The 17,684-nt window shown below is 35.0% G+C and overlaps 2 protein-coding genes across 3 annotated transcripts; both read right to left on the bottom strand.

Annotated features, from left to right (window-relative positions):
* Positions 1–3,654: 3,654 nt before the first annotated feature.
* On the bottom strand, positions 3,655–5,601 carry LOC136230446 (glucan endo-1,3-beta-glucosidase 4). 2 transcript variants are annotated; one of them, XM_066019510.1, is made up of 3 exons: positions 5,051–5,601; positions 4,737–4,982; positions 3,655–3,863 (listed from the first exon to the last, which is right to left on the bottom strand). In XM_066019510.1, the coding sequence occupies exons 1-3, from the start codon at positions 5,121–5,123 to the stop codon at positions 3,829–3,831; spliced, it is 354 nt and encodes a 117-aa protein (XP_065875582.1). In that variant the 5' UTR covers positions 5,124–5,601; the 3' UTR covers positions 3,655–3,828. The 2 variants fall into 2 exon arrangements, with proteins under 2 accessions (XP_065875582.1, XP_065875581.1); XM_066019509.1 differs by having other exon boundaries at positions 4,737–4,988; positions 5,051–5,598.
* Positions 5,602–6,022: 421 nt separating this feature from the next.
* Positions 6,023–15,479, bottom strand: LOC136228841 (histidine kinase 2). The gene is made up of 14 exons (XM_066017323.1): positions 14,330–15,479; positions 12,638–12,829; positions 11,779–12,273; positions 10,937–11,212; positions 10,541–10,710; positions 10,206–10,418; positions 9,921–10,107; positions 9,746–9,797; positions 9,437–9,666; positions 9,240–9,338; positions 8,291–8,958; positions 7,277–7,783; positions 6,757–7,175; positions 6,023–6,555 (listed from the first exon to the last, which is right to left on the bottom strand). The coding sequence occupies exons 1-13, from the start codon at positions 14,726–14,728 to the stop codon at positions 6,926–6,928; spliced, it is 3,738 nt and encodes a 1,245-aa protein (XP_065873395.1). The 5' UTR covers positions 14,729–15,479; the 3' UTR covers positions 6,023–6,555; positions 6,757–6,925.
* Positions 15,480–17,684: the final 2,205 nt, after the last annotated feature.

The following is a 17,684-nucleotide window of genomic DNA, read 5'->3' as shown; positions in this document are numbered from 1 at the left end:
ACCCTTATATTTTTTAGGCATTACACCTATTTGGCTCCCTAAAAGTTAATTAGGATCCTAAACTATTAAAATCATCAATCAAGTTCCCTAACTAAGTAAAAATCATCAATTGAGTCTCATTTCTATCCTAAAATCAGAAATTGTCACTAATCGATGAGGTCTCAATTAATGATTTTTGTTTAGAATGTGGATTCAATTGATGATTTTTGTTTAGTTCTAGGACCTGATTGATAATTTTGATAGTTTAAGATTTTAATTGACTTTTGAAACCTTAGTTTGGGTAGCAAATGAGTATTATGCCAATTTTTTTTTATTTGCGAGGATGCAAAGTATTGTTTTATTGGATATATCCACAATGCAAATTATTATTTGTTTCCAATAATTGGTCTCACATGTCCTTTCTAATTACTTTATTTAAGTTGGTACCATTTCACTTTCATGAAAATAAAAATGATAAGTTTCAAATTTATCTCTTATCTCAGTAAATCTAAACCTAGCAGAAATTTTGAATGGCCACATTTGATATTCCAAATACATTTTTTCGATGGGCTGAAATAAATTCGTGCAAATTAGAAAATTGTTTATAATTATATTAATAATATAGTAAATATTATGAGTTTCTTGTGATTGGAGCTGTAATCGAGCCGAGCCGAGCCGAGCTTTGGCATGTTCAAGCTCGGCTCGCTATAAAATTAACGAGCTCGAACCCGAGCCGAGCTTGCTATAAAATTAACGAGCCGAGCCCAAGCCGAGTTTTGGCTTTCTCAACGAGCTTGAGCCGAGCTTCGAGCTTGTTTCGAGCCCAAAATCCTCTTTTGGACTTGGTTCATTAAGAAAATTATCTAACTATAAATTGTTTGTGAGTAAATTGTTAATTATATTTGTGAAGTTTGCTCGCAAATAACTCTTTAATTATATACATAAACAAGATGCTTACAAATAGTTCGTCTATTACTCATTTATTATGTTTGTGAACGAACTCATCTAATAGCAAATAAAATAATATTAAGTTTAGATATTTGTGAACTAACACAAAACTATATAGTTTTCTACAAAACTAAAATTTGTTCATAAATGTTCTAATCGAGTCTGCTCGCGAGCTTTCGAGCCGAGCTTTGACCTGCTCAAGCTTGACTCGTTTATGAACCGAGCCAGTAAATCGTGTTCACGAGCGGCTCGTTTACAAATCGAACCGAGTCGAGCCGATCACCGAGCTGCTCATGAGCGGCTCTGTTCATTTACAGCCCTACTTGTGATTAACTTATCTGTTGTAGATTTTGGTTATTAACATTTTAGTAGGGTTTTTGTAATTGTGTTAATAATACAATAAATATTTTAAACATAATTTAATATTTGGAAGGTTTAATGTGACAATTAAATAAATTATCGATAACAGAAAAACGATTTGTTCAAATTTTCTGTTAAATAGGGTTTAATTTGATCTTGTTTGAAAACGTTAAGTTTAAAATTTATACACTGAGAATAAATCTATACTTTTAAAATCTGCAACTTAACCAAGCAAGCATTATCGAAAATGAATTTTGGCAACCTGTACGGATCATGAGAATGACAGCAATCCAAAATTAACTCCTCCACATTTCTTCTTGTGGCAAAACAGAGTTTCGAAGTAAAATTAATATCAGTTTCAAAGTTAAAAGAAATATGAAATTTTTTAATCTTCGAGCAGTCGTATAGAAGTAAGGTGTTGCCAATGAATCTAACGAAATCTTTCTTATACTTACGATCAAATATTATAGGCATTTCAGCAGGTTCGAAAATGAGAACAGGAACACGAGCCCATTGATTCTTCCACCGTTTGGATAAAATGCCAGTCCGAATAGCTAGTTTGGTTGAGGCCAAAAAGGAGAGAATATGGTGAATGAGCGAATCTGGCAAAGCACTGATTCGGTCTTCTTTCTTCTGCAATCTGAGCCTTTTGCGTTCCCTTTCCTTAGTGCTATCAACCGATGAAGCACCGCTACTTTCATCCTCACTGTCATCAATCGATGAAGCGCTTGCCTCCATTATTACACAGTGCCTATGAGTTATGGCTGCTGTGGAAGAATATCAATTTGAGAAAAAGAGGAAACCCTATTTGTTTGTTTTGGGGGTTTTTTTCAAAGATAAGGTAATGGGTAGATTACACCCATGTCTTTCCACATTTTCCCATAATGGTTAACTTCAAAAAGAAAAGTAACATAAGTCCGTGAATGTTACACTAATTGTCCCTCTTGTTCAACCATTGACTCCCTCTGCAAACGGTTATAGGTGGGAAATAACCGGACCTGACCATTACTCGAATGGAAAATCGGAACCGAACCGATAAATGCAGTTTAGATTTGATAAATCTCAATAAATTAATAATAATAATTTTCTACGGTCCCAAGTTGAACCAATGGGATAAAATAATATCCCCGTTTAAATAAAATAATTTTTTTTAAGACTCACTGAAAATATAAAATAATAATTTATTAAATACGTATGAAAATTACATATATAATTCATAAAATAAAATACTTCCTAAATAATTTTTATTTCAAATTATATGATTTTCTTGTGATTAAACCTCGTCCTAGAATGGGCACGCACTGTGGGCTCTCGCCGGTCTCATACTGTCTATAGAGTTCTTTTTATGGAGACATTCATCTTCCTTCACGAATGATGTATGCCCCCACTTTTCTGTCTCTAGCGGACGAGAGTGAATCGTTTAAGCCAGTTCCGATTGAGAAAATCATTATGAAGTTAAAAGGGGACTAGATAGGCCTTTAAAAACGAAGATAATAAATTATAATTTTATTGTTTGAAGTAAATCGAATCATGTACGAGATGCTATGTTTGTAATTTATTATTTGATTAATTAAATATAAAATACGTGAAATTAATTATATATATGTGTATGTATATATTTATATATACATATACGTAATTATGTTTATTGAGTAGGCAGCTCACCCCTTGCACTGAAATTTTTAGGCTAGGTTTAGAAGATTATTGTTTACTAGTTTTTATTAGTTTCAGTTTGGCTAGTACAAACATCTCATTCCTATTAGCAATTATATACATATTTATTAGGATTAATACATTATTGAATTAGATTATTTTGTTTAAATTAAATGAATTTTTATTCATCTGTGCAATTATTTGATTGGTTGTATAGCCTGTTTTATAATAAGTTTTTAATAGGCAATGCACTTTATTTGATCATGTTGTGGTTTCGGTGGAATTGTAATAATTGATTAGGTTTTTTATGTTTATAATAGGATGAGTTATGGTAGCCATTTCATCCCACGCTTTCGTCTGCTTTGAAGTGACCAAAAGAGTAGCTTGAACTATGGAGTTAACTTTCTGGCTTGAAATGAAAGAATATAATTTCATCATTTTCTTCAAATCAGTGCTTGAATTTCTAAAAACAAGGAACAAGCAGATGTTGCATTCATGAATCCTTGATGATATATGGAAACACAAGGCTGTCAACTTCCGAGTCTTTCTCTAGTTCGGAATTCTCCTCGAGTATGAAATCAAGTTTTGTCTTAGCTCGAATCTAGGAAATATAATTCTTGCTTGGAACAAGAATTAGACCTGTATTTTCAGTTTGCCTAAACAGCTATTATGGTAACTAAACAGCTAATTAATCCTAGTCGGCTTAATATCTCAAGATACTAAGACTTTATCATGTTTGTTGAACGAAATTTAAAGAATTCACAAGTCATGTCTTGCTATTAAATTTAAGGCATAATCATGGTTGGAAACAACTTCACAGAATTCAAAATGAGTATGAAGAAAACATCTAGTTTGAGAATGCTGAACCAAAATGTTTATTCTTCTTCACTAATCAATGAACTCATAGCGGCAAGAATTATAACCTGCACATAAATTTCAAGTTCTAAGGTCAGTCTCCAAATAAATATATAAAAGAAAAGTAAAAAGTATTTCCACTTATACAGCTGTGCACATCACATGGGATACTTTTGGAGAGAGTACAAGGACAACCTGCAACCTCTTTCAAACTTCACCAATCTCACTACCATATATACTTCCTAGGCACATGCATTTGCCTGCTTTTTTTTTTTTTATTCAGTTACTAATTAGGGGCTCAGACTATGCCCAAATTTGGTTTAAAATAATTTCGACCAAGAAAATGAAAAAGATAAAGTACAAATTTGGGGAAACCAGATTTAGCTTCCACCTGTAAAATAGTGTAAATGTAAGCTCAAATTTACTAGTTACTAGAAGTTGTTAAAGGAATATGAGTTTTACATCATTCACACACAAAAAAAAATGAAGAGTGCAATATCAAGTTTTATTGTTGGTCAAAAGATGGAAGTTTGAGCTGGTCAGAAACATAAAATTGCATATGAACCAAAAAAAAAAATAAAATCTTGTGCCAAAGAGGTTTGAACTAAATATTGGATTTAAAACACGTGAATGTAATTCATACTCATTTTACCATGTGTTGAAATTTAGTCAACAAATAAAATTGTGAGGATTCGAATTAAAAGTTTAATTTGATAGTTAATGCCTAATAATAATTTTTATTATAATCTCTAATAATCCAAAATCCAGGTTACACCACTGTATCTATTTAAACCCAAAGCTATTTGTTAATGGTATATAAAATCAATCCCTTTATTAAAAGAACATACATTGGATATCAACTACATACAATTCTCATATCATTGAATTGATTTGTTTATTCATTTCAAATGTGTTATTTATATAGAAAAAGCACAACTTACTAGGATCAAGCTCAGTAATAATAGCAGCTCCTCTGAAGTAGCAAGATCCACCTTTATGCTTGAACTTTTGGAAATAGTCATTGAAAGCATAAGAAGCATGAGCTTTAACAGTGTTAGGTAAATAACAAGGTTTGTCTAGTTGGATCATACTGCAATTTGCACCCCCTTTCCCACATACCCAATCTAATCCCATCTGCAGTTCATCGTCCGGTGTCTGCTCATCTGCTATACACCATTGCTCTAATTCTGCATCTATCAACACATAAATGTTAATTATATAGTAGCCTATTCAACCATACCCAATTTGAGTTTACCTGATTTTTTAGGAGTTACTGATATGATAACAAGTAGCACCGGAAGCGTTATCCTTAGCCAAAATTTTGACATCTTGCTCTAAGAAACGGAGTGAGAAACACAATTCCTTTATATATATGATAGAATAAAATAAAATCAAAAAGATAATGTTATCTTTGAGATTTAGTTGCTATATATACACTTAAAGTGACTATCTTGTGGGGTAGCACATGATGCAGTTATCCCATCAAAAGTTGTGTGTTTCTAAATAATACTTTACAAGACCACAACTTGATGCCAGAAGAATCTTACCATCTCCATTTTAACCTTTAGATCTAAATCTAAATCTAAATCTGCCTTGTTTGTAGATGTCCCTTTAGCCCCCATAAGTTTGGAGAAGAAAAGGTGTTAACAAATTAAAACCTGCCTTGTTTGTAGATGTCCCTTTAGCCCCCATAAGTTTGGAGAAGAAAAGGTGTTAACAAATTAAAACGTGTATTATTTTAAGCAAGTTCGGAAAGCTAATAGATCATTTAGTATAGAAGGCTCCTAATATATTAATCAAAAACACTCGGGCTATTTGGAAGACGACACTTCACATTTGTGAAAGACCATGTAATACACAAGAATATATATATATATATATATATATACACAAGAATGAGGATAGGAAGTGGACAAATATGCTAATCCCTATAATTACTCCTTTGATTGCTTCCTGAAATTTTTCTGTGACAGCTAGCTATGTTCACATTTGTTCATACTATAACAACATTCAAGTATAGAAGACAAACTCAAAGGGCATCTTTTATCTGTAAGATGCCCATCCAGTCATTGTACATATTCTCATAACAGTTTGATAAGGAATCAAATTTGTGCATACAACCAATCAATATCAATCTAAAACAGCATAAAGAGCATCAAATCTAATTGAGAAACTTGCTACTTATTCAGCCTATGGACATGTATGCTACAGTTTATGTACAGTGAAGAAAAAAAAAAGAATTAGTTACATACAACAAACAGATCTCTATTACATATAGACAATTACTGATATACAGTTTTTCACTCTCCTCCAGATATCATGTAAACAATCTCTATTCACATCTTCCAACAAAGCTTGTGATACACCTTATCCTTGAGCCTCCATGCCACAATTTTTCTATGTGTCGACCCAATCTCATGTTCATCTCCTCCTCAGGATAAGTTTTACCCTCAGTAATCTGTGCATATATTTCATGCACAAGTCAGTTCAGATTATCATGTCATTATCATTCAAACATTTTTTCCATCAATCGGTCATCTGCCTAGTCTGCATTGAATGAGCCCCGGGAACTACTAATGGCCGCAAATATGGAAGAGTGGGACAAATGAAAGAAGCAAAACCTCCATCAGACACCATCTTCTTCAACTGACCATACAGGTGGGAAGTAGTAACAAGAAACTAGCTAGCCACGAGCATTAGGTTGACTATCCAGATCCACGCAAGCTTGAACAGATTCATTCGCAAATACTAATATAATTCCTGATGCATACAGAATTCACCCCTTATTTAGAATTTCCATCTCAAAGAGAAATTCAATATGCATACGAAGCATAGATGAAAGGAAGTAAAAGATTATGGGACTACTTGAGTAGTTGCATCTATCATCTACTTATGCAGACACCCAAAGAAGTACGCTCTAAAAGGGGAAAAAAAAAGATTTAGAGTTTATGCAAAACTTACCAATCTCGAAAGATAGTAAAATTTGATGGGGACTATCCTGTCTGCGATCTCAGATATGGGGCTTTCCATTAGCCAGCCACTCAAATCCTCTGGAATCCAAGTAATTCAGTAGAGATCATCAAGCAAGGCGAGAGACAGATGCACAGCAATTGACTTCCAATCCACTCTATCAAGCAGACTCAAAGAAACGAGCCACTGCATTGTAAAGCTGCTCTTCTTCAAATGGTTTTGACACATAGTCATCCATTCCACACTTCCTGCATTCTTCATTTGTTGCATGCATCACATCAGCTGTCATTGCTAGTATTGGTGTGTGCCAATGTTTTACATTTCCATGCATATCCTTTGATACTTCTCCAGATGCAATTTGCTCATTGTAGAGCCTCTCCCTAGACCGGATTTGTCGGGTAGCTTCAAAACTTACATAACCAAAGAGAGAATCAATCTCAGCACATGTTAAAGGAACCTGGCGAAAGAGAAGTAAATAATCAAAAGAATTCACAGGTCATAAAGAGATTACCCATCCATTTCTGGCATATGCCGATCCATGAAACAGGCATCAAAGTTGTGTGGCGGTTGTAGTAGTTCCAAAGCCTCCTTCCCACTTTCGACACAGGTAACAATTGCACCGTACTTTTTCAGAGCTCCTTCTGCCACTCTTCTATTAACTTTATTGTCATCTACCACCAAAATTCTTTTTCCCCTAAGCAGATTCTGAAGAGTCGTTGGTTTCTTCCTACTTACTTGACTCTTCTTGCCACTTCCCATGGCTTCTTGGAAACAAGCAACTAAGACACTCAATCGAAGAGGCTTTATAACTATATTATCTTCTAAACCAGATGATAAAAGTTCCTGACGTTCATCAGGGTCGAGGGATGTAGCCGAAATAAAAATCTTTGGAAGGTTTACTAGGATTTCTGTTCCACCATTATACTTGGACTCTTTCAAAAGATTATGGAAAGCAATACCAGATTCTTTATCCCAGACATCTTTGTCAATAAGAATCATAGCCCAATCTTGTGGGGCACTGTTTAAAACAATTAACACATCAGCAATATCAAACAGAATTGAGATGCACAACAATATCCAGTGACGACAAAATGAATGAAATTTTATGATAAAACGGTGTCTGAATTCACAAATAACATGAGAGGCTTGAATTATTTATACTTGTCCAGGAACCATTTGATCCAAAAGCTTAAGCTGGTAGGTAAGACCTAAGACCAACTTTTATTATTACCTCTCACACATCCCTGTACATGTATGCCCCTTGGGCTTGTAGCGCACATGCCTATCTTACCATGTGTTGAAATTCTATTAACAAATAGTTTTTAGGATTTGAACCCTTGATCACTTGGTCTAAGAAACTATGATGCTATGTCAAAGAACCATTTGACCCAAAAAGCTTAATCTGATAGGTAAGGCTCAAGAATAACTTTTATTATTATTATCTATGACAAAACTAATATGAAATTCAAGTGAATCTCAACATGTTGTACAACCTCACTACTAAAGTTTGAACACAGTAACATACCTTGTGTGGTGACTTCCAGACAGATAAGTACATGCAGATTGCAGACTGGAAGCTCTATCCACAGCTATGCCCAACCTCTGAAGATGATATCTAGTGACCTCAGCTCGGATCCTTCTTTTATCAATTACTAATGCTCTCCATCCTCCGAACTCCAAAACATTGGGATCATAAGGCTGCCACTTTTTATCCGAAGAATTCAACTTGGCTTTTCTGAAAGAAACTGTGAATGAGAAGGTACTGCCAGTGCCAGGTTCACTAACAAACCCAATCTCACCTCCCATGAGATCCACTAGACATTTGCTGATGCTCAATCCAATTCCTGTCCCCCCATATGTTCGTGAGGTCGAACTGTCTGCCTGCATAAAGGGTGTAAAAATGCGGTTTTGTGCTTCCCATGGTATTCCGACACCTGTATCTTCAACTGTAACCAGTAATTTAATCATTTCAGGTTCCTCCATCGTATCAGAGTTGTTCAACTTTTTAAAGTCCGCCCAACTTTTCCATCTGTCAACTACTGGACAGCCACTCAAAGTATTATCTGTTTCTTTGACCATATCTTGCAATAAATTTAAGCTTTGCGTCAGCACAGCATCTCTAACATCAAGTGGGTTTCGTACTTCATCTGCCAGGTGAACTGAGACAAAAATATGTCCTTCGTCACGTGTGAACTGAAATTAAAACATGTAACATGTTAGACAACCACATTTATGCAACCTCAAATCTTTTTACACAAATGAAAACTCCGTAAATATTACAAGGCTATTACTGCAACATCTAAACAGAACAAAAATTCCAGCATAGATTTAAGGATTGGAAAAGGATTATACTTTTCATGAACATTATTCACATTAGTAAAAGGCAATGCGCCTTTAAGCTATTGAAGTTGTACTTTAACTTCATTTTGCTTCTCCTATAAATGATATAATTGTCATTATCTGCTGATACCAACCTTTACTGAATTTCCAACAAGATTAGTAATTATCTGCCGGAACCGCCCAGGGTCACCGATAACAACTTCAGGCACTTGCTCTGAGACATAAACGGCCAACTGCTCCCAGCCAAAACAGCAACATAAAGCAAGTCATGTAAGAAACATACACAACTAAAACATATGAAGTTAAAAAATAAGGTCATGTTGATGTTCACCTCCATCCCTCTTTCATTGGATTTTCCTGAAAATAGAGACAGCACATTATCAAGGACTGACCGCAAATCAAAAGGAACAGCTTCAAGTTCTAGCCGGCCTGACTCTATCTTTGCTTGATCAAGAACCTCATTTATGAGGGAAATCAGTTCTTTTCCACTATTATGAGCAGTCTGAGCATAGTCCAATTGGTTAGCGTTAAGATCTGTATTCATCAGCATTTGCAGCATACCTAAAATATGATCGGATACAGCACTTGTTACTACTTTTCATATCGGTAGAATATACAGTAGGTAGGATATCTCAATTACCTAAAACACCATTCATTGGGGTTCTGATTTCATGGGAGACAGTTGCAAGAAACTGCAAGATAGAGGGTAATTCAGTCTTAGGATATTCCAAAAGAATTCAAATTCAAATAAAGAAAGAAAGCTATGTGCAAGTCAAATTTTCAAGTGGAAGCCCATCCAAGACCAGGAAATATACCTGAGATTTTGCCACATCTGCAGCTTCAGCACGAACTTTGAGCTCCATCATCCGATGATAATCCTCCTCAACTTTTGCAATTCTGTTTATGGCTGCATGAAAGATATGGCTGACAAGAAGCGTAATAACAAGGACACCAACTGATGCATTTATTGCTGTCCAAGGCAATGAAGGCTTTTGCTTGAACCTGTAACCCCCAGGAAAATAAAACAAAACCAAAGAAAATAAGACTACTTCTTTATCCACTGAGAAAAGAAGTAAACGTCCTTATTTTCCAACACTGACCTGCAATGCATTTCATGCTTCCGCAACGGATCCCCAAAGTCAAGATAGCTGATGTGCAAGAGGCCAGTATCAGCAAAATCAGAGCCATACATAATAATAGGAGCAGATGTTTTAGTTGTGTCGTAAACATTCACAACAATTGTTTGCTTGCTGGCAAGCTGGTGCAGAAGTTTCTCAACCAGAGATGGCATGTCATAAGATGCACCAAGGTACCTTTACAACAAGTAAGCACCAGATTAAATTTGATTTCAGCTTCCTTAATAGATCATGGTACAATAAATAAAGAATATAAACTCGTGTACAGGAACTCATGGATTTCAAAGCAAATGACTTACCCCACAGTAGCTTGAACTCGTTCTTCTGGTGTGGCATTCGGAGGAAGATCAGCATCGTAAACAGCAAAAGTAAGTACAACTCCCACGTGATTGGATTTCAAAAGCTTGAAAGGAGATGTCAATACACCCTTCCCAGATGCCCTAGCTCGTAGGATATTCTCGCGGTCTTCCTATAAATACATACAAATATAACTGTAAGAATCATCAGCTTATAGGATTTATTACATCCACAATGAACAAGTGTTTTCAAATATAAATACTTTCATGAACTAATACATTTGATCTGTTATGACAAAACCGAAACAAGTATGTAGAATTATTTGGTCCAACAAGAAAGAATGTAGCTGATGAAAAAGAAAACTGAACAAGGAAAACAAAAGCATGAATGGAGTTCACCTTTCCAGACATCATATCTATAGAGACAATGTGAGACACAGTTTCTTGAGAAAATATAACAGGTGCATATTCATCTTGAATGGGTGCAGGATCCAATTTTTCTGGAATACAATCTTGAACAAGAGTCTGATCATCAGTTTCCATTTTCCTAATTGTCCATCCATGTTTCTTCTCAAATTGCTCCCTTTCTGAATGTAGAACTTTCGAAGCATATGCAACACCACTAGTGAGTGGCCTCTCAAAATTTGTCCTTTCAGTGTATTCACCAAATGTTTTCTGCAGATTAAAGAAAGCATATAACATTATGATTCAGCCGTCTGGAAATTCGTATTGTTACAATAAAACGTTTCTTTAAGTAACAGGTAATTCATATCTCAAACATTAGTTTGGCATATCCTGCTTTTAGGTACAGGTTTCCCATGATTTGACTCTTTTGTGACAATAAGATAGAAAATAGAAACATGCATCAGCAAGAATTAATTTTTCAAATGTTTTCACAGAAATCCAAAACAGATTAGAGGGCAAACTAAGTTGAAACATGCATTGTCTCAACAGCGTATAAGTTGACTCAATGAATTGGTGTCTTCAAAGGTTAAGAATTGGATTAACACAAATAACATTAGACCAATAAACTTTGTGTCAGTGTATTTAGGTTGTCTCGAGGCTATATGAATGTATGTACCCAAACAAAAATTATACAAACAGAATCATATAGATGAGAATCAGCCAATTGTCACAGGCCTCCAGTATACAACGAGCTGAAAATCCACAAGCAAAAGCAATTTCCTAAGTTTAAGTTTTTTGAATGATAAAAGATAGGAGGACAAAGAAAAATACATTACCTGATCAATAGCAGAAGGATCTTTTCCATGGTGAAAGGTGGATACAAGAATAGCCAAGGCATGAACATGGTTCATGCTCACATTAAACTGATCTTGCAACATTCGTGCTCGCTCATCACACATGTTAGTAAGGGTCTCTTCCCTTCTCAGGTTTATTTTTGCAGTCAAATGCCAAAATAACCAAACAGAGGTAAGAATCCCAAGCAGGACAAAAATAATAAGAAGCTTCTTCCTCCACTTCCCAGCACCTCTAGGAGGACTGGGGGGTATATGTTGCTGCTTCAGCTGCAGCAATTGCTGCCGCTGCTGAGGCACTGCCTCCAGATGTATTGGCTTAAGCTTTTTCTTCCTCCAAAATTTCAAATGAAACTCAGATGATATGCAGATCAGGATCATTGCAACAAGAATCCACCAATATACTTGCACCAAACTGAAAGGTAAAATATTGCAGCGATCTTCTGCACACTCCTCCACTTTCCTTTTCCGCAGTAAGTTCTAGTAAAAGCAAAATCAACATAAGAAACAAATAACTAATGCAGCAATTTAGGGTTAAGTATTACTCAAAGCCAAAGATAGAACTTCTTTTCCCAATATCTCATGTGGCTAGAAGTTGAAAGGAGCCCTGAATATAGCAAGTACATACATGGATACCCATTGTATCAACAATTTAGCCACCTAAATCTTCTTTCTTACATAACGATCTTTGTGTGTTCATAAAGGATTGCAGGCTATTGCACAAAATTCTAGGCATTGAATAAAAAAATGAAAAATGAAAAATGAAATACACAACTTCTAGGCAAGACATTGATGCTCAATCGTCATTAAATCTCAAGAAGGAAATTGCAAAACGAGATAATACCAATTCATCTATCAATGATTCTTCAATCTTCCTTGGGATTTTCTCATCTTGAGCTGGGCATTGATCATTAGGTTCTGCTCGTTCAGACATCCATTTGTCTTGTGGTTGACATAGTAACTTCAGAGCACAAGCAATACCATCTTTCATTGCCATTTCAGGTCTCATTTGTTTGGTGCACTCAATGGATGTTATCTGTGATGCACAAAAAAAAATGGTGACTACGTGAATAGATGCGAAAACTTTTTTCTCTCTTTTTTCTTTTGATACGGAGAAGTTTTATAATTAAGCCTTCTTTTTAATATTCTTGTAGAGAGAGGGAGTAACAATAAAATTCTTCCATAAACTATTTCTTGAAGCTTTTATATAATTATCTGGAGTGGAGTGCAAAAGGATATGAAAAGACTAGTTAAACAGAAGAAACAGTCCAACTGTCTTGAGCTACCTACTAGTTTAGAATTACACACCCAAAGACACAGAATTGTTGCTCAATTTACACTTCTGGCGCATATGAAGTAGCCAATTAAGCACAATTTAGATTTTTGGGTGCAATAACGGCCAATATAACGAATTGGATAATAACAGAATTATTGACAAAACTCATTTACATCCACAATTAGCTTGCATAAGGTTATGTAAAGAGCAGCATTAATCTATCAACAGGTCAATCATTTTGTTCCTGTTTTTTTTTTGGAATACGCACTTCATGACCATGTTATAAGCTAATTTGTTATGGCCTGACCAGAATTGCACCTCATAGTTGAAGTACACAGACTATAGTAGCAATTTGCGTATAGATTGAGGAACATTTTGTGATTTGCCTCGGAATCTAATTTTCGTACTCATGCATCTAAATGGCCAAATCAGTTAACCATAACAGTTGCCCTAGTTAGCAAGTCCGAATCCACATTATGGATAAAAGGATTGAATTTAAAGGGCAAACCATAAGGGAAGTATTTTTCCATCTTCAATAAGTGCAGATGGTATACAAATAACAAAACCCTGAAGGTAGATTCAGAATCCACATGAAACCTAACTTGTATCCAGTTGACCAGGATTCCCTATTCGAGCTCAATATGCTATCTCACAAACTTGTCCAACCATGAGATCCACGAAGACCCTTGTATCAATTTCTTGAAAAACTCAATAAAATTCTGCATGATGCCATATCACCATCCCTATTTATATACAAACCAGAATTTTCTAAATGTTGGTCAGATTGTGAAAACAAACATCTTTTAGACATATGCCAGCCTAGCTTACTTTGCTTCCACTAGAATTCTGGAAAAAATGGCACAATTAATAAATATGGTAGCTATTTTTGCCAATAATAATCAAAAATAAATTTTTAGCATCAAGCATATAGCAGTCACATATCCAAATGGACAGCAATATACGTATTTGAACTTTCAACAAGAATAGAAGCTTTGATTAATTCTTCTCTCTCCCGCCCTAATTCAATATCTAAGCTGTACAGCAGGAAGGCATGTCATCCCATTTGCACTTTCATGTCAATCTGCATTATACATACTATAGTCTATCTGAATTGCAATCATTTTCACCATTGGAAATACAATATTGGACCCTAAACAAGTTCCTTAAAAAAAGTCTAAAATTAAGAGAACAAGAACACATCTATTAAAAGGCTCTACTACCACTAAATATTGAATTCAGCAGATATAAACAGTACTGCACCTGATCTGATTCATAGAACGTAGAAACCAAAGCATGAAGTTGGGTCTTGCTGACGTTGAAATGCTGAAGCAAGACTCGAGCTTTTTCTTCACAAGAATCTGAAGTTTTGGCTTTTCCCCCCAAGGCTCCTCCATCTTGAAAGCTAAAGAGGAACAAAATGCTAGCCATGGTGAGAACACCCAAAAGCCCAAGAAACAAAAGCTTTCTCCTCCATTTCCTAACAGAATTAGGCCCATGCAAAGGATCTTTTTGCTTCTTCAACTTGAAACTTGCTGACGATGTCCCATTTGAACCAGAAAGCTTGGAATTCATAGACATTTTAACCCAAGCCCACCTGTGTACTTTCACAAAGAGGCTTGAAAGCTTGAGAAAAACCCCAGTTTCAGGACCAAAACTCATCAATCTTGAACCTCCAAGAAAACCCCCACAACGATAAATTCAAATCGAGTGGCAAAAATTGCTAAATCCCAAACTAGTCAAAATTCAACGGTTTATAAGCAGAACCCACTTCAAGACTGACTAGAAGCAACAATCTTTAAATTGCATTAAAAACAACTCTAATTAGGCACGAAACCAAGAAAACAAACTGGTCCACCTTCTCTGATCTCTTCTTAGCAATCCACTTTATGGTTCAATACTAAGTTCCTTAATGGAAGCATTTAAATCCACCAAAACCTCCTTTATAGAGCACAAAAAAAATCAAGTAATCATGTAAAATAGCAAGGGCAAGCAAAGAAAGTTTGTTATTTATGGAAAGCAGTAAGGGAATCATTGAATGAGGTAAGGCAAAATTTGGCTGTTTTCTAAAACTAGTTGTTTCTAGCTCTTACGATTTGGTGTACCCAAAAGCAGGGGTGAAAACTTTTCAAAGAATAGGTATTACTAAATCAAGAAGTAAAACCAAATCAGACCCAATTGGCTTGTGGAATGAATGATCAGAAGTGCGGTTGTCCTCTCTTCTTTCTTTCTTCTTTCTTCCCCCTTTACTTTCTTTCCTCAATCAATATTCACACACACACACACACACTTTCTCTCTCTTTCCCCTGTGGCTGTGGCTGTGGCTGTGGCTGTGGGTTCAGTATTCTGCTGTCCTGCATTTGAAATTTGAGGTCCGAGCACATCATTATCTCATCATCTAAGTGGGGGAAGGAAGTAAGCAAAACCCAAGATCATAATTCACCATTATACTAATATTATATTATATTATATTGTAAAAATCTCAACTTTACCTTTTCCCCTAATTTTCTATTATCAAAAGATAATAACTTTCTTGTTTCAAAAAAAAAAAAAAAAAGATAATAACTTTGCAACTTGCAACCTCGCATCTTTTATTTGAAATGGTTTCTTTATTTACCATTACTTTTTAGTTTTTACAGTTGCAAACTTGCAATACCATATAGAATTGAGTAAATTCTTTTTTGTTTTTTTAAGGGAATTGAGTAAATTCTTGAAAAATTAAAATTGATATTTTGCTTTTTTGTAATTTGTCTTGAAAGCGACTGATCTGCCCAGCTCAGCTCAGTGTTTAAAGATTAGTGTATTTGTTTCCTGCTTCTTCTGTGCAGCTATACGGGCTCTTTTAACGCACACAGCATAGCCAGACAATTTTCTGTCTTTTTTTCAATTATTAATATTTTCTTTTTATATTAAAAAAAAAAGGTCCAAAATGGTATTTCTGACATTTCCAGGGGCCAGAGAGCTTCAGACTTTCAGTTCGGCTAGCCTAAATAATATAAATAAGAAAAGAGAAAGGCATCTATAGATTCTATACAAATTTATTCCTACTCGTCTTGACTCTTGAATACATCGCCAATTACTCGCCCTGGCTAACATGCGCAGTGGCCAAGTCTGCGCACTTTATTGGGAATCTTTAGCTTACCGACCATTCATTAAACAACTGTTAATCATGAGATTCATTAAAGCTAAGCGCATTAACTTTAATCACTCTAAACTAAGCCATGATTAGTTTGACCCTCTTCTCTTTGTCTATTCTCTACAAGTATAGACAATATACAATTTCATAAAAAAATTAACCTTAAATATGATTATTATTATTTTAATACTCTCAATTACTAATAAAATGCTTAAATGAATAGAGACTTTAATATATTCTAAATTAAATAATTGTAACTTATAATAAATATAGATATATTAGATAATTAATAGTTATTTGTTTTTTTAGAAATAATTAATAGTTATTTATAGTTAAAAGAGAGAGAAAATTTGTATATTAAAATAGTAAATGTATAACAACATCCATGGCAAAATATGACTTGGCCGAAACTCCAAGAAGAGATACACTGACGCTTTAGTCAGTTATAATCTAGAGAGGCAAAGGGAGAATTTAGCAAAATAACTATAAGAGCGATGACTCCTAATCTAAATAGGAGAAAATTGCCTCTAAATTCGAAAAGATGGAGATCTCTTATCAGGCGGCGTTATCTACGAGCGCTAGAGACTCCTAAATAGGAGAGAAATCTTTACGTCGACAAAATAGGAAGGAAGCTTCAAGAAGCTCGAATAGGACATCCAGATGGCGAGAAAGGAAGATCTAGTATGATCTATAACTAAATCTCCAATGTCGCATATGTTATCACAAGCCCCTCCCCTTTCCCATAAACCGAATTTAGATTTTTAAGGGTAGAGGTAACATTTGGGATTTCCATATGTCTCTAACAAGTATTTTATTAAATAACAACATAACAAGTGTATAAAGAGGAAAGAGCACGAAGAAAGGCAAGTAATCAAAACATTATTCCTCCAAGAGTGGGTCCTAAGACCGTTAACCAAGTTACTGTTGTAGTTACCCAAGATATGTTGGAAACTTTCATGAAGTTTGATCGTCCTGAGATATTTTGTTATGTGCTTTTTAATTTTAATTCAACTTATATCTTTATACTTAATAATTTCTTGACCTTTCTTCCTCCAGCCTTGCAGTTATGGTGCAAACTCTTCGGGGAATGCTTATCTTTGCGAATTCCCAGAATTACTGAACATTGCCCAATTGACGGTTATGCCCAATGACGCTGAATATTTCAAAAATCTATTTGCATATTCCGTTGTTAAAGAAACTTTGGAGCATATATTCGATGTAAGTTGTGATTCCTTTATATTCTTACCTAATCGTTCCACGCCTTTATCCTTTAATACACTTATTATTTCAGGATTTATCTTCTACCACCTTATTGTGCAATCAATATCACAACTTAGTTGTGCAATATCACAAACATCAATAGCAATTGTCCAACCAAGCTTCAGTTAGAGACGGAGCTATCAAAGAGCCAGATCGTGTAAGGACTGAATTGGCTAAAGCAAAAAATGAAGTCGAAAAATCTCGTGATGTCGAGGCCGAAGC

Source organism: Euphorbia lathyris, chromosome 5, assembly GCF_963576675.1.
Source record: "Euphorbia lathyris chromosome 5, ddEupLath1.1, whole genome shotgun sequence".
Lineage (NCBI taxonomy): Eukaryota > Viridiplantae > Streptophyta > Magnoliopsida > Malpighiales > Euphorbiaceae > Euphorbia > Euphorbia lathyris.
The sequence above is the reverse complement of the archived record's forward strand: the minus strand, read 5'-3'. Positions and strand labels throughout refer to the sequence as shown.

Bases quoted from the DNA above. Each gene is read 5' to 3' on its own strand.
- LOC136230446 (XM_066019509.1), bottom strand. From the start codon at position 5,123: ATGTCAAAATTTTGGCTAAGGATAACGCTTCCGGTGCTACTTGTTATC. The intron at 4,989-5,050 runs GTAAACTCAAAT...ATGTGTTGATAG, and splicing joins AGTAACTCCTAAAAAATCAG to ATGCAGAATTAGAGCAATGG. The intron at 3,864-4,736 runs GTAAGTTGTGCT...ATTTATGTGCAG, and splicing joins TATTACTGAGCTTGATCCTA to GTTATAATTCTTGCCGCTAT.
- LOC136228841 (XM_066017323.1), bottom strand. From the start codon at position 14,728: ATGAGTTTTGGTCCTGAAACTGGGGTTTTTCTCAAGCTTTCAAGCCTC. The intron at 10,419-10,540 runs GTAAGTCATTTG...CTTGTTGTAAAG, and splicing joins CGAGTTCAAGCTACTGTGGG to GTACCTTGGTGCATCTTATG. The intron at 7,784-8,290 runs GTATGTTACTGT...TGTTTTAAACAG, and splicing joins TCTGGAAGTCACCACACAAG to TGCCCCACAAGATTGGGCTA.